The following is a 19,568-nucleotide window of genomic DNA, read 5'->3' on the forward strand; positions in this document are numbered from 1 at the left end:
CCAACATGATTCTTCCAACATTCTCCTGGCCCCTCAGTCGGCACCCCGGGCTCTAGCCAGCATTGTCTAGAATCTCTAAACCATCTTGCAGATTCCTGCCAACAGGTCTCTGCTGGCCTCACTACTGTGGAAGGCCTCTCTCTACTTTGATGCATAATCCACCGATCTGTCATGGCAGCTTAAAACCCACCACCCCGAAGCGAGGTTTCTTGTCTACTCAAGACCAGTCATCTCTTCCTCCTTCAAATCCCAAAACATACGTCTCTAACCCATCAATTCTGGACACGTCCATCAACAAGTGTTTATTCACTGTTCTGCCTCTGCCCTTTCCCGGGGGCTTTAGAAACAAAACGACAAAACACATTAAAGCAACAACATGGACCCTTATCTCACAAATAATACAAGCTATATTACAAAATAATTGGAAGGCGGTCTTCCTCCCAAGTCCATACCTTACCCATCACACCACCCCATTCTAGCCCCTGGTTTCCAAGAAACACTGTTTTGTTCTAACATATATTGCGGGCTTCCTCTGCTCTAGGCATGACAGTGAGGTTTATGTAAAATATTTTATTTTGTTCTCCCAAGTGTCTATGCAAGTAAGTACATCGTTAGCTCTGTTTTTTGAACAATAAGCAATGTACCCAAGAATTACATGTGTTTACACAGCCACATGACTGTATACTTATTTGTGTATTTTCCAGAACTCGTCAAACTTACTGCAAATGATTCCAATGATAATAAAGCATCAGGCAAAAATACCTTCCTCTTTGCAGGTGAAGGAAGGGAGAGGAGATTCTTCAGGGAGAAGGGTGTGGCCTTAAGCTTACTGTTAAAAACTTATCCTCAGACATGTTTTCTTTTACTCTGTGTATCATAAATCCTTTCAGTACCAAATGAAGAAAATTCAAATACAGGTTTAACATAACTTACAAATACTTGGAAACCATATTTTTATCGCAAGGGGACTTTAAACATACACTGCAGATTGAAAGAAACACAAGCAGAACTGCATTTTGAAGGGCCCAGTTAGAACTGGTGAGACCCCATATAACCAAAACATTTTACAAGACATATGTCTGACTCACCCACATAGTACACTGGTCTGTGGCAAAACGTCATAAGGTATAGCTATATTTTAGATTAAAATCTAGCCTGGAATTATTGTGAACTGGTTTGAATTACTATATAGGGTTGCACAAGGGATGTCATGTGAGATAACAATAAAAAAGAATGACTAATCCCGGGGAATTTACAGACATCTAGCAAATTCGATACTGTTTTCTAATAGGCTTGGAATGGTGGTGCAACGGTCCTTTTCTGGGAAGCCCTTCTCCAGCGCTTGGGTGTGGGGTTGGTGTCCCAGCTTTGGGCATGCTGGGCCTCCCTCCGCCACCAACAAACATTTACATGATTGGAATTCTCTACTAGACTACAAGTTCCATGAAGAAGGAGACTGTGCCTGTTCATTTATTCAGCATCTATGAGCTTATTATTTGGTGGCCTGTTTAAAAAACCTACATGCCACTATCGCTGGCTGGAGTATAAATGAAACAATGGGTACGGTGGGTCTCCCAAGTGTCCCTCACACGGTAGCACGAAACCCACGTGAACACCACTCGTTGAGACTCAGTTTATCAAAATTCACACCATTCAAGCCAACAAAGTGCAATATAGATCACAATACTGGTTGGCGTCCAGGTGGATAAAATAAAATATGCTGTAATAACTGGTTCTGCTCTTATTTAGAAATTCTCTTACAGAATGTTTCTTCCTACAGAAGGATGAATACCTACACCATTATTATGAATTCAAGTTTTCATGCAGGGTTTGTAGTCGATCACCAGTCAAGCAGCTGACAAGAATTTGTAGAGAATTAATGATCCGCGAGCCCCCATGGTCAGTCTTAGGTGAGTGATGGGGTTGTATGAGCAAAGGGCTCTGCCTAACCTTAGGCGATAAAATCCTTGATGGAGGGAGAGTATGTGCTCAGTTGACTAGACAATTAGGTATACACTGAAGTCAGTAACGGCTATGGGTAGAATTGTGCCCCATCTCCCAATTCACATGTTGAAGTCCTAACCCCCAGGACTTCGGAACGTGACCTTACTCAGGTACAGGGTCACTGCCAGTACACTTAGTTATAATGAGGTCATACCAGAGTACAGTGGCTCCTTCCTCCAATATGACTGGTGTTCTTTATAAAGCAGGGAGATGCAAACACAAAGACAAGCACACGAGGAGAATGCCAAATGAAGAGACGAGAGGAGACAGCCACCTACAACCCAAGGAGAGAGGCCTGGAACGCAGCCTCCAGAACTGTGAGATAGTAAGTATCTGTCCTTCATGTCACTTTGTGGTCCCTTGTTACGGCAAATTAATACAGTGCTAAACACTAAATTCCTCTCAGGGATCAGGGTTTCTCAACCTGGGCGCTATGGACATTTGGGGCCGCATAACTCCCTGTGGTGGGGGTCCAGCCTGCACAATGGAGGATGTCTAAGCATCACCAGCCTCTATCCACATCAGGGATACACCGTGCAACACACACACACACACACACACACACACACCCCTTTTCACTGGAACCTGTACTATATTGGCTACTATTTTCAAAGAAGAAACAAGTTCTAGAAATTCTAAGGAAAGAGAAAAAAAATGTCTAGCCAAGTATCCACTAACAACTTTCCCAAATGCAAATAAAGCACACGACTTTCAAAATTATGGCACTTTACAATCTACAAATGAAACCCAAGAGCAAAATCCCTCTGCTTTACCTCCAGATGAAAAGGACGACACAGCAAGGTGGAGCTTTCATTGGAGCCTTTATCAAATGATGACAAAAGTCCAGTGGGACGCCCCATCGAAATGGGCATAACACAAATCAATGCCTGGAGCCAGCCTTGGGAGTCACAAATGCAAAACAATGGCTTGGACCTTCACCGTCAGCTAACTTGAAGTGGGGCTATGCCAAAGTTGAAGGGCAAGGAAAGGTCAACTCTTCTCGGTTTCTGTATTTTTATAGGTATAACTAGAGAAAAGAAGCAAGAGCCCCAACATTGTATGCTGGGATGGAAAAAAATGGAATTACTGCACTGTAACTCCTTGAAAACTCTGTAATACATTCTACTAAATTCTCTTCTACATTCTATGGTTCACGAATCAAACTTTTAATCCAGACTTGAGGATTGAGAACCTTCTTAAAATTCAATTAAAATGATACAAGCAGGTCCACATTATGACATGCTCCACTTAGAGACATGCATTTGGCAGGAAGACTTCTTTTTATCTTAAAAGTGAGTGCAGGAAATGCTGGTTTAATTTTCTCTTTGCTTCAATATTTTATGAGTGCCTCCCAATGCCTAGTGTCTCACAGCACCAGATTACTGACACGGCACTATTTCAGATGACATGGAAGATTTTATTTGCATGAATCCTACGTGTTGGAATTTTTATGCCCTTATTTTTCTTTTGTGCCCGGAAAGAGAGTTGTAATGTACAAAAGTATATTCCAATTCTTTACATAGGCACGTGTATATATACTGAGACCTAATACGAGTAAAAGTGACCCCCAAAGTTTAAGATTAGTGCGAGAAATAACTGTTCTTCATAATCACTGAATTCCCATCTTCAAATAATGGACCTTTTTTTTTTTAAGGAATTTCTTTTTTTTTAAAGATTGTACTTTTGTTTCTTTGTCAGACACAGAGAGACCAGGGCGTGGGGGGTGGGGGGACACACAGGAGCACAAGCAGCGGGAGCTGCAGGCAGAGGGAGAAGCAGGCTTCCCACTAGCAGGGAGTCCGATGCAGGGCTTGATCCCAGGACCCCAGGATCATGCTAAGCCGAAGGTGGGTACTTAACCGACTGAGCCACCCAGGCACCCCCAAATAATGGACTTTTACTAACACAAGAGCAAACACATTTTCCAAAAGGAGACACCTGCATCCTTACATAGCCAAATAAGTGTAGCACCTCTACCATCTTCTCAAGGAAAGTACCCTCACATTTCTCCATGCTTTATATTTCCACATCATCACAAATCTATTTCTGTCCGAGATGCTAAAGCCACAGAAAAAGACACAGAACACATTCAGTTGTTCAGACCAAACTAATAATTAACAGAAAATACCTTTCCTTGCTTTTGGTCCTTTCGATATGCTATTACTTTCCTCAAAAATTAATGTCCATGTTGTACTTGGCTTTTAAATAAACAAAAAGCACATATGTTCATAAATATGTGACAACTGAGATATCACAAGACGCCCCAAATGTCAATATATTCTTATGATCTTTCTATTCTAACTTAAGTGGCGTGTTTTAGGACAAACATGCAGTGCTAGCAGGTTACCTGTTTAAATGCTCATAAGCACATTTTGTGAAATGATGGTAAATAAATGCTCATAAACATATTTTGTTGAGTGGCTGTAAATGTGCTTTGGTGTACTAGGTGCTGTTTATATGCTTCTATTTCTGTAATTAGAAGATAAAATATACTGTACTGTTAACTGTCAGGCCCTCTGGTGACCATATCGACAACCGCTAATCCACAGGCTTGATCAGACAAATGCGTAGGGCTCATAATTGAAGAGTTTCATTTTCATCACAAAAGCCTAGAGCATGATAGCATGTCCTCATAAATTTGAAGACGTTCTGTAAATCATTAGTAACTCCTTTATGATAGCCCACAAATAATGAGCAGAACTTGGCTACCAAGTTTAAATATCAAGTCTGAAGGTTGCTGAATACTGAACATCAATCACTGGGGCGTTTTAATGATCGGTCATTAAAAGGCAGTGTTAATCCAGTCAAAGGAACATTTTGAGGGGCAAGGAAAGGACCGCTGTCCACCACGTTCACATTTTGGAAAACAAAAAACACCCACGTCCACTCATCTTAAACATTCTGCCGGCAACGGAAAAGGGGCGGAAATGATCATCTCGGTTTCTGAGACAGACTGCCATGTCAGTTTCCGAAGAATATCGGAGGCACAATTCCCACACGCGTTGCCTCTGCTCTCAGTATGTGTAGAGGTGTGCTTTCGGCTAGGGCTGCGCACTACGCTAGAAAACCAGTCGGCGTCCGTCTCCCCTTGTCCCCAGCACCTACATCCCCGGGCTTAACTTCCTCTCCAAGTTCACAGATGGGTACCAACAGTCCTCGGATGCTTACAAGTGACAGATGCCGCCCAGGTGAGGCTTTTGTTCCCCAGGTGACATTCAGAAGCCAGATTCACTCAGCTCACCAATTTCCCTCAGCATCTCAAGAACGAGCCCGACCACATCGCAGGTGTGGTCCCTTAATCCCAGCGTCACAGAACAAACTCTGAGCTCCCAGTAAACACAAGCACCCATTAGCGCGCTGAGGAAAAGTGATAGGAACCGTTTGAGAGAGGGGTCGATGCGCCCCGAGTGGTAACACTCTCACTCACGTGATTCATTTTTTTGTTTGCTCAACAACGCGGTGTGTGTTTTTCCTGAGAGGAAGGGCTTCGATATATATTTACTCAAAGCCCTTAATTTATACTTCCTTTCCTTTTAATTGGCGTCTTGTGATCTAAAATTAACCAGCGAGGGCAGTATCTCACTATTAGAGCAAACTCTCGGCTGAGTTTGCCGTAATTAGACCCACCATCGCCTGAAGTTCGACAGACATCTGGAGACCTGACTTATTTCTTCCCTGGTGCATTCTATCCATATTTAGAGAGTGAGATTTTTAATCTGACATATAGTCATATTAATTATCATTCCCCGTGCTGGAGTTAGGATAATAATTTCATGTTAAAAGTGAAGTTCAAAGAGCCTCACCTGTGACGTTACCAAAGAAAAAGCCTACACGAAAAGGAATTCCTTGCCCAAACCCGAGATGGTCAGAGCACTCTAGCTCACCAATAAGCCGGATAGCATTCACACAGGAAATACAAGGTCACATGTCCTCTAAAACCCCACATTTGCTGTAGGCATTCCTCCCTCTGTCCTTCTGTTTGTGCGAGTAACTGGATACAGGTACAATTCGGGTGAAATTAGCTTTCCTGAATGAGTGAAGAAAATAAATGCCCCCCAAATGCCCAAAGTCAGATTTTTATCTGCTATCCCTTCTTTCCTTCTCCCCGCCCCCTGCCCGCTCTCCCCCTCTCTCCCTCAGAGCCCCTGCAGGGACTGAAAATGACCCAGATTTAAATTCGCCCTCACCCCGCCAACGCTAACATTACAAGCAGCAGTCAACTCTTACAAGATACCCTGATTGTGCGACATTTGCAGGCTGCCAAAAAAACGTGCTAAAACTAATCAGATAACAAAGGTGAAGAGAAAACCTTCACCTGCCGTGCAGCTAGCAGCGAATACACGTTTTTATTTCCATGACATTTGCTGGCACAAAGGGGCTGGCTTAAGGCGGATCGGACTAACCTTCAATTTGTCATAGCGCTCGCTCAAAGCTGCCACCTGATGATCTCGGTGCCGCCCAACCAGTTTACACAAGGCACAGATTAACTGGTCATCGGTCACACAGTACATATTCACCTTCTCATCCTCGTGCTCCAGGCACATCAGCCCCCGGATGTGTGAGTCCGGAATTGGCTCAATCAGACGATGGCCCGTAAAGGGCTTCTTGTTCGGGTGAGTGGCTTTCAGGCACTCATCACAGTAGGACACTTCACAAGTGACACAGGTCTTCACAGCGTCCTGGGCAGGATCCTGGTCACAGAACTGGCAGAGAACTTTCTCGGCGGAGGTCATGGTGTTGGCGTCAAATGCCCGCTCCCGGCGGGTCTCGCTGGGGGAGTTGGGCCCGCTCACGGAGGCTTTCTGGAACCTGTCGATGATGTTCTGCAGGGTGACGTTGCGCTTGAGTCCGTCTAGACCTCGCTGGCTGAGCGTGATGACATGTCGGCAGGTGGGGCACTGGAAGGCGGTGATGGACTCCACAGACTCGTTGGTAGCGCAGTGCGACACCAGGATGCGGTGGGCGCAGCTGAAGCAGAGGCTGTGTGCACAGGGCAGTAGGAGAGGGTCCTCAAAGAGCTCCAGACAAATAGGGCAAGTCAGCTCCGACTCCAGTGTTTCCATCTTCAGGCGAAGCTCTCCTGGGTCATCAGCAAAATCCAAGGAAGCTGATCAGCTATCTGGAAACAGAACGTAAGATTTGATTAGGCGCGAGGGGGTCAGCCATGGGGAGCTGTCAGCTTTGAATGCATCTCAGAATAATTCCAAACGCGGGTCATGGGAGGGTAAATGTGTGTACATTCCAAATAATTCTCTTTCTATTCGCTGGGGGAGTGAGGCGGGGAGAAACACCCTAAGCCAGCGTACCAACTAACATTTTCTCAAAGTTCCTGTCACCAAAAGCAGCAAAAAGCAAAACAAAACAAAACAAAAAACCTCTTTTTTTTCGCAATTTGGTTTGTTGAAAGGTCTTACTCCAGACTGGCAAGTTATTGAAACTGTAATTTCCATAATTTGTATCTAATCACAATAATCTCATTGTGTCACGGCCAAGTTTTACCTTGTGTGGAGAATTAAAATGTAGAAATGTTAATTAACGAACTAGAGTCTTTCATGACTTTGAATTGATGAACTTGCATGTGAATAAGTTTATGCTTCTGAAGGACTTTTTACTCTACGATACCACAGCAGGCTTCAGAGAAGTAGAAAGGCGCTTCTTGTGGAAATGGGCATGAAATGTGCATGAAATCCAACGCATGACTTCAGCGGAAATGATAATGCTTAAATAGGGGATGTCAGCTTCCAAAATATATTCTTGCAGAAAAACACTGACTTTCACGGAGATGACTATGATCGAGGCGATGTTTTCTGGCATGCCTTCGTTACTCTCCTGAATAATTCTATTGTTTAATCCTGCAGTGGGATGTGGGTGGGCAGAGCGAAGCAGAGAAAAATATCTGCGGGCCTTTTCAGTGGCTGTGGTGAGCCTGGGTACCAATGACTAATAACGATTTAGTTAATTAGGACAAGGATTTTCGTGGCTTCAATATTCATTTGAGAAGTTATTAACCAGGCTCACGGCTGCAGTGTAGGCAGCAGGATAAATAAAGTAGTGACGTTACTCTGGGGAGGCTTGAAAGGGCTGCTGAGGGACCCCGTGCAGCCCTCCTGGCCCAGAGAGTTCCATCAAAGGCTTGTCCCTATAGCCAGCGACAGGCCGGGCCGGCAGGAGGTCCAGCCTCACACCCAGAGCCTGGGGCTCGAGCTCCGCCAGCTTTGAGCTCCCCACCAGGCTTGCCTTCGGGTGGCCCAGCTGCACGCTCCCCATGCCATGAAGACGGGCTGCTGCTTTTGTGAACCCTTGCCTGCCTTCCCTTCAAAAAGGGCAGGAGAAAAGAATCGCACACAAACCCCGCTTCATTAACGGGGAAGAGGCCTCGCGCTCATTAGCAGGCCTGGGAACCAAACCTCTTTGAACCTTCTCCCTCTCAAGACCATTAGCCGAGGTCTGCGGAACTGCGGGCATATTAGATGCAGCCCAGTGCCGCCTGTGGGAGAACAGTGCAGCTCACCCAGGGGAACGCCAGGCTCCAATCACTCTCGGGGGGTCAGGGGGGGTTGGGGGGGTTCGTGGGCCTGCTTGATGGGAAGGCTTCACATCCACAGCTACCGTTCAGTGATTCTGACAATGGGCCTTTTTGTAGTCACACCCCCATTTATTTACAAACTCGCGATTTCCAGAACGTGTTGCCCCTTTCTGAAATAGCATCCCTCAGAAATACCACGTGGGGCTTTGGTTAAGCTAACGCTCATCTTGCCATCAACCGAACGAACGGCAACTGATCATTAAAAGTGTCAAGTGCGTGCTGAGTTTGTTAAAAATTAAAGAGCTGCTGGCTTCATAGAAGCCAGCTATCTTAAAGAGATCTTCAGCCATTCGCGAATATTAACTACACGAGAGAGAAGAAACAGGCAGCTGAGATTTGAAATATGAAAGCTTGCTCACGTCTTCACAACCCGCAGCGGCAACCGCAGGGCTGCTGTGGTATGAGACCTGCCATCCCCACTCGGTCCTCCCCACCCCTTCCACGACATGGCTTGGATGAAATTGAAAGGATCTACCTATTAATCATTATTTTGGTTAATCGTGGAAAAATGGAATTTTCACTAAATTGAATTTCTTCTCTCTTCCCATCGGAAGGAAGGGAAGAGAAGAACTTTAAGGAAGAACTTAAATTAAAGGGAAGCCATCGCCCTTTGGGTCTGCTTTGTTCTCAGGTGCACCAAGAACGCCTCCCAATAGATCCCCACATGGGGATGAGCCCCAAAGGTGTCTGGAGAGTGGGGAGGACTGTATTTTTCTGCAGGTGCCAGGATGCCATCCCAGTGTGGTGCAATCACAATTTCTAGAGGTGATTCCCCTGCTGACCCCACTGGAAACGCTGACCTCTGAGTCAAGAGACATTAAGAGGAAAAAAAAAAAAAAGAGAGAGAGACATTAAGAGAGCTGGCCCGAGAAGCCGGAATCTGGCACTCTCGCCATCCCGGCTCTACGATCGTGGGCCAGCCAACATCCTGCCTCACCTGGGTCATCACAACACCTTTCCGAATGGCTTCCTGCCTTCTGCTCCTCTGGCCCCCACCCGCAATCTTTTCCTCTGAAGCCGAAGATCCTGTTAAAACGTGACCGAGCCTGCCTCTTCTCTGCTCTCCCCTCCAGGGGCTTCCCATCTCACTCAGGGAGCAAGTCAGCAGAATAAAACCAGCCCCAGAAAACAGACTCAGCCAGTGACCTCATTTCCACCCACGCTAGCCCTTGCTCTGCTCCGGGCACACGGCCTCCTTGTGATGCCTGGAACATGCCAAGCACGTCCCATCTCCCCCTCCCAAAGCTTTTGGAATCCACGGGACTCTCTGCAGCAGTGTTACCTCCTTGTGAACCCACATAAAACCGATTCCCCTGTTACCAAGATGGCCACCTACCCCCCACCAGCGCGGCGACCCTTCTCCCCCCCGCCCACCCCACCTCTCTCTGCCTTCCTCTGTAACTTTTGTCATCCAACATATTCTAGTAGTTTGGCCACCGAGCCATCATCACTCCCCGCCGCCCCACCAGTAGAAGGTAAGCTCCATGAGAGCAGAGACTTGGCTTGGCTCTTTGAGGGATGTCCTGCCAGCGCCCGGAACAGCGCCTGCACACAGTGGGACTCCAACATGGGTCGAATGACTGGGGGAAAAGAACAGCCGTCGGGGTTAAAAACCTTCAAGTATACAACACCCCTGCTGTCTCAAAGGATGTCTCAACATGTTGGAGCAGAGGTCAGCCAACTTTTTGTAGAGAGAGCCAGAGAGTAACTACTTCTGGCACCGCGGGCCAGAAGGTTCCCTGTCGTGGCCGCTCCAATCAGCACTGTGGTACGGCAAAGCCGGCACACACGACACAGAGGGGAGAGCGCGGCTGGCCGATACAATCGGATTTCTAAGAACAGGCGGCAAGCTCCATTTGGGGCGAGGATCTTATTTTGCTGACCCACGGGGTAGAAGACAGAGACACATACAGCCAGACAACAGAGAGGGGAGACTCCCTCCCAAAGAGATAGGGCAAAAATGCTGTGTGGGCAACAAGGGAATGGTGGTGGTGGGAGACGTCACCAAGCGGGTGCAAGTTTCGAACGCTAACGGGAAGGGACAGGCAGTGGGATTTCACCCTGACATCAACAGAAATAGCGCTGAGTCAAGTACTCAGGGGCACTTCATGTAAGAATGACTTAATAGCAGCTGCTTTTACCACCATAGTGCTTGGCACGGAGCTTTGTGCAAGCGTCGACGCTGTAAATGTTGGTTTAATTGTATTAAATGATGACCAAATGTGGATGCGCCATGACGTTCAACCAATTTTCAGAATCTTGTGCTCATATGCTGCCAAAAGAGAAGGGGCTCTGGGTTCGATACCTATAGTGGATCTGATTTTTTTTTTCTCCTTTGATGCAGATCTTGCTGTGGTACAAGTAATTTTTAGCGACATTAGTCGACAATATGTTGCCAGCAAGCACGCACGCCATTCCCCAACCCGAGAAGATCAGCATGGTTTGTTTTTTAGCTTTTTGAGAAATAAAAATACCATTCATTCTTTCACCAAATATTGAAGCCCCTCTGGGTTCTTGGTGCTGGGACAAGTAATGGTAACACTCAGCCCCGGCCTTGGAGATCTTACGTGCAGAGAAAACATGAACAAATTGCTGTGCCACGTAACAAAAGTCACATGCCAGAGACTGGGGGAGAAGAACATGGAAAGCTTCCCGAAGAAGGCAACACATGAGAAGGATCTTTGAAGATGAACAGGGATTCACCAAACAGGTACATGTAGTGGGGGGGGGGGGTGTGGAAAATGCTATTTTCCTTTTCTTAACTCCCATAACTTAATGTCTAGGCCTCAAAAAATAGATTCTTCGCTACAATGGAAGGAAATCACACGAGCATATCATTATCAGGAAATTCTATGGCTCAACCTTTTTCTGAATGGGCTGATTGGTCCTCATGGAGAGGAGGACGAGGCTGATCACGGAAACCCCTTGCCACCAACTGGGAATGGGGACAATGTACAGCTCAGACTGCTGCTGGCCCATGGTTTGTAGTCGAGAACAGGGCATGGAGTACAGTGAAGGGCGAGAGCCAGTCAGGGGATGACACGCAGCTCGGCTACTTATCAGCTGCGTGGCTCTGGGACAGCGTCCACAAGGATTCCCTCCAGTTCCTTCTAGCACTCAGTCCGAACAATCCGTAAGCGGGACAGTCCTTAGTCGCGGGCTGCACTTGAGCCCCGGCTCCTGGGAGGCGCTGGTTGCAAGACATCTTTTCCAGAAACGTTCTTACACAGACTTGTGCGGAAAGCCTGATCATGTCGATGTTTTCATACCCTGCCTTCTCCTGTCCAACCCTCTCTCATTCTGGATGTCGCTGAAACTGTGCTCTTCTGGTTTTCCTCTCCCTAAGCCCTGCTGACTTCTCCTTCCAGCAAAGCAGAGCCTGGGTGTTTTCTAAGGGTCTGGCCCTCCATCCACAGGCCATCCAAGAGGGTCAAAAGGTACAGACGTCCAGTTGTAAAAGAAAGAAATCCTGGGGATGTTAATATACAGCACGATGGCTGCAGTGAATAATACGTTGTACACAAATAGGGAGTCAGGTTGCACACCTGAAACCAATGTAATGTTATCTGTCAATTATACCTCAATTAAAAAAATCAGCCATCCAGGTTGTTCATTTCTCATACAGCATCTCTGAGAATGACTCCTAGGCTTGTCTCTCCCAGGGCCATCTCTTTCCAGAATTCCGGCTCAGCACTGATAGTTCTCTGTTTCCTTTACTAGAAGTTCCAAGGGTGCGTCTCATGGGTTTCATCAGCTTCCCTCCCAAACCTGTCTGCCCTACAAGCCTCTGGAGTCTCCTCACGGTGCTTCTGTTCTCCTGCTCACTACAAGTCAGAGACTCGCCTCGTGAAAATGGGGGAGACGAGCGCACCATCACATGGCCTCGGGGGGATCACGAGGGCCCTCCCGTGAGCAGGGCCAGGAGCTGAGATGGAGAAAAGCCTCGATGACCATCGCTGGCTTTGAACAGGGAAGCGCCATGAGTCAGGGAATAAGAGCCATTTCTAGAAGCTGCAAAAGGCAAACAGTCTTCCCCAGAGCCTCCCAAAGGAGCGCAGCCCTGCAGGTGCTCTGCCCTCCAGTGTGGTTTAAGCCGTTTTATCAGTGGCCATTTGTCCCTGTGTCCACAGGAGGCCACGCACGCTCCTTCCCCCAAATCCAAATTATTAGCCAAGACATGTGAGGGTCAATCCTTCGTTCTTCGATCGGGTTCCTTCTCTCTGCCTCTAGCTTGATCCAGGTCTTCTTTCCCGCATTCCTAGACTATTACCAACCCCTGCCACACACCCAAACAAAAAACAAGCAACCACCTCCTCATCTGATTTCTTACCTCCAATCTTTTTGTCCCTCAAGGTTCATCTCTGCCACACGCTTCTGGTACCGGGGTTTCTATCCATCACTTCTGTTAAAGGCCCACATGGTGAGCGGCTAGCTGGCTCCCTGCTGGCCAGAGTATGAGTCCTGACAGATGCCCTAGCTCCTGGTGCAAGCATCTCCCGAACTGCTTTTTCAACCTCATTCTCACGCGCTCACCTCCCATCACAGGGACCCAGGCGACGGGACCATTTGCTGCTCCTGGCAGCTGCCTTTGCGTTTCTCCCAAACACAGATCTTTTTTTTTTCCCTTTGTGAGGTTTTTTTGGGTTTTTGTTTTTGTTTTGTTTTGTTTTTTGGCTCCTGTATTACATGCTTATTATTTTCTTGTTTTTGTTTTCTGGTTTTTTTAAGCTGACGGCAGAACCTCCTCGAGGCCTGAACCCTGGCCATGGTTGTATTTGGAGATTTCAGAATAAACCAAGACTTGTTTTAGAAGATGGTTATAAATAGTGTGACATGTCTTAAATGTTTACAATTAAAGTAAAGCTTTGAGCTGAAAACCACAAAGGAGTGTAACTACCATATTTACAAAACAACCAAAATATTCATTTAAAAATACTATTTCCTGGTACACAACAGAGTGATCAGAAAGGGGACCCCGGTTTCAAGTTCTGGGATTCATCCCCTTCTCTTCAGTAGAGCTGGATCGGCTCCGGGACCAATATAGGCAGGCACACGCCAGCACAGACACAAACACAAACACGAACCTCATACGGACATAACACTCATCGCCTAAATTTGAGGCCGATCGTAAACGGGTGGCCAGAGGCAAATGACTACCTCCTCCTTGAAATCCCCCATGATAAATCTGGATGCCAGAGGCTTGTGCCTTTTGGGGTTAGGAAAAATTAATCAAGACAGAGATGGATAGCCGGTGGTGAGGACTGCAGACATGATGGGACCTTGGCACCCAGGTGATGGCTAAGGTGAACCAGCTGCCTGGGCAGATGGCCTCTTACCCACTCTGGGCTCTAGGTATCATCACCTCGAGGTAGCTCTCATCCCAGCAGGAGGACTTACCTGGAGGGAGAAGGAAGAGCTTTCTTTTGTCCAAAGTGTGGGATCTTGGGGGAAATGGACTAAAGGAGACAGTGCCCGGTAGAAGAGGCAGACACCAGGACTTAGTGGAGATACAAGGTTTGGGCCTGAGAAGGGAGATGGCGAGCTCAGGCTAGATGTCTTTATGGATCAGTGTTCTCGGCCAGCGAGGTGGATGTGAAGAGAGTTTGTGGCTGCTGGACTCATCTTTTCTGCCCCCTCCTCTGAAGTCAGAGGCAAAATCATCATCCAGGCAAATCCATGCAAAAAACCCATTCAATCCCCTGCCTGTGCTGTCACAAACCTTGCCATCATCCTACTTGCTAGCTCATGTTAGAATTTCACAACTTTATTCCGTGTAATCTCCCCTCACTTCTGCTATGACACTGAGAAGATAACCTGTACCTTGAAGCCCTAGGAAGATGACACACATTGCAAGGTTTAACTCGTGGCCAAAGTCAGCAAGCGGGTCCAGGTCAAAATCCCAAGAGTATCTAAGTTTCACCCACACATGCAAGCGATCAAGAATCAGGAGTCTCCAGACCTAGTGCAGTCTCTATTAGTTCGATCAGCCACTAGAATAAGGAGATCCCTGACTGTCAGCATGTCATCCAGGAGTTTCTTAATTCCCAATTTCTCTCAGTGGAGTTTTGACATTTTAATCATAAGGCAAGCCCATCTCTCGGTGCTTCCCTGCAGCTACTGTATGTCACATCTGCAGACTCCACAAACAATGATCACTTTTCTGATTCGGAGTGCATGAAAAAGAACACGCATTCCAGCCACCAATAATTTTACTTTCAGTCCCTCACTCCGGATGGCTCTGCAAGCCATCACTATGAGGGAAATTCAGGAGCCACTAGACCAAGGAATAAACTCGGATACCGACACTGGGTGGCCGGTGGTCAGCTGTTCTTACCAGGTGGCTTGCTGCCACTGCCCGGATGATCCCCGGGGCATTTCCTCCCCTTTTTTTTAAAACATATCCTCTGGGGTATGGAAACTAAGCTTGATGTTAAATTTACCAAAACAGTACCGAGACAACAAACACATCACCAAAAACCGTACAAGTATTACACCAGATCACATAAAAATGGTATTGGCAGGGGGAGCCACAGACAGAAAGCCCTGGCAAGTGTTGTGACTAATAAGCAGCATCCCAAATTCTATGAATAAATTTTCTTTAAAGAGTCCTACATTTCAGAGCCACAACCAAGTCAATTTCCTATTCCCTCTCTTCACATGGGTAATGAAGACTTAGCTGGCTTATTGCCATTTGGATTTTAGCTCTGAGATGATCCCTATTACAGAACCACAGGTGGAATTTTTTTTTTTTTTAAAGGACCGTGGAATGATGTTTTTCTCTTATATCAGAAGAAATATGGACTTTCAGAGGACTCAAAACTTTGGAACTGTGAACCTCTGGAAATTAACCTCAGCTTATGAGGCAGAAACAATAGAAACTGGGTACTCTACTCAAGACAGGGTCACCACAAAGAGAGTATTTTAAATAACACAGTACAAGTACTCAATGTCTGCATATTTGGTCATGGGTTAGTATTTAGCTCTGAGTTGTAAAAGCCACAGAAGAAACACCTTCCCCAAATGTTATTTTACCGATCAGCACCCTGGCTGATCTGAGACACAGGTGAGTCAGTAAATACACAGTAAAACAGGGCCACAGCTGCGACACAGAGGGGAGAGGGAGAGCCCACTGAATTTAGTGGCACTCTGAGAGAGTGGAAATTGACTGCCACAACAGAGGCTACCTCCTACACCGAAGTATGGCAGAGCGGAGTCAAATTGCGAAGTGGCTCTCAAAGCAACAATACAAATAACACACTAGCAGGAACAAGTGCAAAAGTGATCTGTAACTTTCTACAGACAACGCTTCTGAAACAGTGCTGTGGCTAACCTCCGACTGTCAGAGCACTCAGATTCGTTCCCTTAATCAGTAACGGATGACTAAGAATTTCTGCCAACTGAATTTTAAGGGACCAGAGGGACTGACTGGGGAAAAAAACCACCACAACCACCACCACCACCACAACAAAACGTGACAAGCAGATAAGCACGGAGGCACTAGCCTCAAGTTTTAAAGTAACTAATTAATACAATGCACGTTTTTAATAACTTGCCACTTCCTCTTTATTTTGAGGAGTGCTGGAAGTTAAAAGGTTTCACTTAATACCAAAAGTGAGAAGCAGGGAAGATTTTTAATTTCACCAACCCCCACCTGGTGGAATTCATACAAATTGAATTAAGCCGTTTGCAAAACCTCCTCTCTACTTCCACATCTGTCCATAACGTGCTCGGTTTTTTAGTAATTGGATCTCTAGGATAGTCTTTAAAATAATCACATACTCTCTTGACCACGCAACCTGATTAATAAGGAATGAACATTCCTGAAAAGAATCACTTGGAAGCACAGCAGATGTCTTTGGGGATATGAAGGCTTTAATGATAAAAATTAAGGAGAAATGGGAGCTAGGTCACACTGTCTGGTTATTTTAATTGAAACCCAGTCTTCCAAATTTACTTAACAGAATGCTTAAATACACCTTCTGGAGTTCATTTATACATGCAGACGAGGGAAAAAAAAAAAAAAGGCACCAGTGACAATGCAAAAAAGCAATCCTGATTTCTCCAGGACCAACTGGCCCGAGTCCACTCTGCCTTCACAGCACAGACACCCACTCGACAGTCTCACGAATGCAGTCGGTCCCACTACAAGACTAGTAAATAGGTTAAGAACAGGAAACAGCACACTTGTCCTTACTAGTTCCCTTAGCATCTCTCCAGATTCTTACAGAGATCGTCTCGAATACCCACCAAAGGACTGGACCCTAGTTCTTGTTGAAGAAACATCGCCGTAAGCAGAGGATGGGGACCCACGAAATGACAGACAGGCCACGGAGACCAGATGGCGGGTGGCAGGCAGTGCCGGAGCGGTCCTGTGTGTCTGTGAGAGCGTCAACAGTGAAACACAACAGGAAAATCGACGCGACAATTCCAGGAAGGCCAGCTCCACCTCATCCACCCCGCCAGGCTCGCCGAGTTGAAGAATCAAAACTCCCTCTTGCTTTCCAACTGCCTTTTCCAGAGAGCCCGGGAGGGCTTCTCGGGGCCCTCGCCCACTCAACGTTCGACTCAAGCCAAATGAAAAGGCAGCTGCTCGGGGCAGATTAATACCCACTGCCTAGTCCCAAAAAAAATAAAAAAGATGACTTGGCACTGAGATCTATACCCTCCTTGCTCATGGGGACCAGCAGTGGGTCAGTGCCCCGCAGCTGAGTGCTGGGTGCCAGGTTTCCATACTGCCAACGGGAGAGTCCTGTCCGGTTCCCGGGGTCAGCGACGGGCGCCCACCTCCCTTGCATTTCAGTCCTTTTGGCGGCCTCCAAAGCACACGATCACACTATGCTCCAGATGCCAGGTTGTTGGGTTTTTTTTTTTAATAATATACTGATTATTTTGTGTCGATCTTCTGAATTAAAATACAATACCTGGAAGGAGTTTTTTTTTTTAAACATTACATCAAGAAGAACGATCTCGCATACAGACACAATAAAGTGGTTGTTTGTTTCTTCCCAAAATAGAGATCTAAATTGCAATCTATCATCCTGATAAACAAAAGAAAATAGATGTGTATGAAATACATACAGATGGCTCCACACACAGAAGCGATACATATACACACATACATACATGTGTATATTACGCATGCATATAACATATCATATAGACATATGTCTATGTATGCGTATGATGCCCACAAATACACCTAAGAGCAAATCTGTGATGGGTGTCCCAGATTTCAGCTTCCAGAATGGCAGAGAAAGAGTGAATTAAGAATGGAAAGTAATCTTTTAAACACTGACTGTCTAAAGGAAGAGGAAGTAGTCTTCCCAAAAGGAAAAAAAAAAAATCCTACCCTGTAGTTCTCTCAAGGATGTTGCTTATCACCATGCAAGACAAGAAAGTGCAACTAAAGGAAATTGTCAGGAAAGTGTAAAAAAACCAAATCAAACCAAAACAAAAAAACAGGCTGATTGCAAACCTGCACAATTCACGTGCAAACCCAGACATCCGGCCCCCACCAAAGGTGTGTAAGAGCTTCTTGCTAAAGCGGGAGCAGGAGGCAAAGACCGCCTCCTCCTCGTTGCCTGGCGGGAACGGCGTGACTCCCACTGTCACGCCATTGCAACACCTTGCGGTAGACCAAAGCATGCTTCACATGTTTGGACATAAAAATGCAAACATATACTCTCTTGCCTTAATCATAAGTTCATTTGTCTGCTAACAATAAACAAAGGGATTACTCAATTTCACATACAGATGGTTTCCCAAAGAAGTCCTCACTGAACACAGAAAAGACACGCATACATCAAATAGAATTTGAAAAAACTTTTCCATCATGATATGTGAAAGCACTGCTTTGTTAAAACAACATTAAAATTGTCAAAATTTCTGTGAGACTTGGCTAACTTGTCCGTGTTCTGGAGCTGTGGGGGGAAATTAGCATGAATGTCTAGATTTGAAACACCAGTACACAAACACGTACTTCACCCCTCAAAAACAAAAGAGAAGGATAAACAACAACCACCTTTATAAATCTTCCCTAGAGCCTAATCTGACAACCTGTACAGGAGATTTCCCACCATCAGAGGGTCTAATACATTTCATGTCTTTTACCGTCGATGCAAAGAAAAAAAAAATCCAGCATTAAAGGCAAATGGAACCTATTTTATATTCAATTGCAAATGACTGATGTCTCCCCAGTCTATGCTGTACCAAGTGTCAGGCAAGAATTTGGTGCTGAAGGCAGTGATAGCGGATGCGAAACAGGAGGAAGACAGCGGGTACTTGTGACACCCAGTCTCCTAACAGAAGTCGAAATCGCCTTTCCTGGAGAGCGGACCGCCACTGTGATGCTGGTGGAAATGGAAGCCACCTCTGATTCTGTACCCATTCATGGAACCACTCTATGTCGAGACGCCTTGCGGGGGGGGGGGGGCTCAGACAGTTAAGCATCTGCCTTCGGCTCAGGCCATGATCCCAGGGTCCTGGGATCGAGTCCCGCATCGGGCTCCCTGCTCAGCAGAGAGTCTGCTTCTCCCTCTCCACCTGCCTCTTCCTCTGCTTGTGCTCTCTCTCTCTCAAATGAATAAATACAATATCTAAAACAGTGTTTTTAAAGAACTACTCTATGTCTATATAAAATCCCATGTATGGCCACAGTGGAACTGACTTCCGTAGTCCTACATAAATATGCACACGTATATGTGCACACACCTCCACACACACATGTATCCATATACAAAAGCACCTTTGCAAAATGACTCGGGACACCTGACGGAATTCACTGTTCACAAATCCCTCCTGCATAAGAGAAACGTTCCTTCCTCCACACCAAAATGGAAACCTGTACATAACTGAGATATTAACACTCCCCACAAATGCCTACTCATATCTGAAAAGGGTTACCTGGAAAATAGCAAAATGACATAAGAGGTCTAGTCTCGGAAGGGCAGACCGGTTCGGCTGGATTGTTGCAAGATCC

The 19,568-nt window shown here is 46.1% G+C and overlaps 1 protein-coding gene across 4 annotated transcripts in view; it reads right to left on the reverse strand.

Annotated features, from left to right (window-relative positions):
* MID1 (midline 1) overlaps positions 1-19,568 on the reverse strand; it is a 341,814-nt gene that overhangs the window by 97,869 nt on the left and 224,377 nt on the right. For 2 of the 4 annotated variants that reach the window (XM_004758816.3, XM_004758815.3), the window contains exon 2: positions 6,408-7,123. In XM_004758816.3, the coding sequence (XP_004758873.1) occupies positions 6,408-7,067 (660 nt within the window). In that variant the 5' untranslated portion in view covers positions 7,068-7,123. Of the gene's footprint in view, positions 1-6,407; positions 7,124-16,837; positions 17,300-19,568 lie in introns of those variants that run through there. The other 2 variants (XM_004758819.3, XM_045089287.1) reach the window with 2 other exon arrangements.

The sequence above is a fragment of the Mustela putorius genome, unplaced genomic scaffold (genome assembly GCF_011764305.1).
Source record: "Mustela putorius furo isolate JIRA1106 unplaced genomic scaffold, ASM1176430v1.1 tig00003836_pilon_pilon_pilon, whole genome shotgun sequence".
Taxonomy (NCBI): Eukaryota; Metazoa; Chordata; class Mammalia; order Carnivora; family Mustelidae; genus Mustela; species Mustela putorius.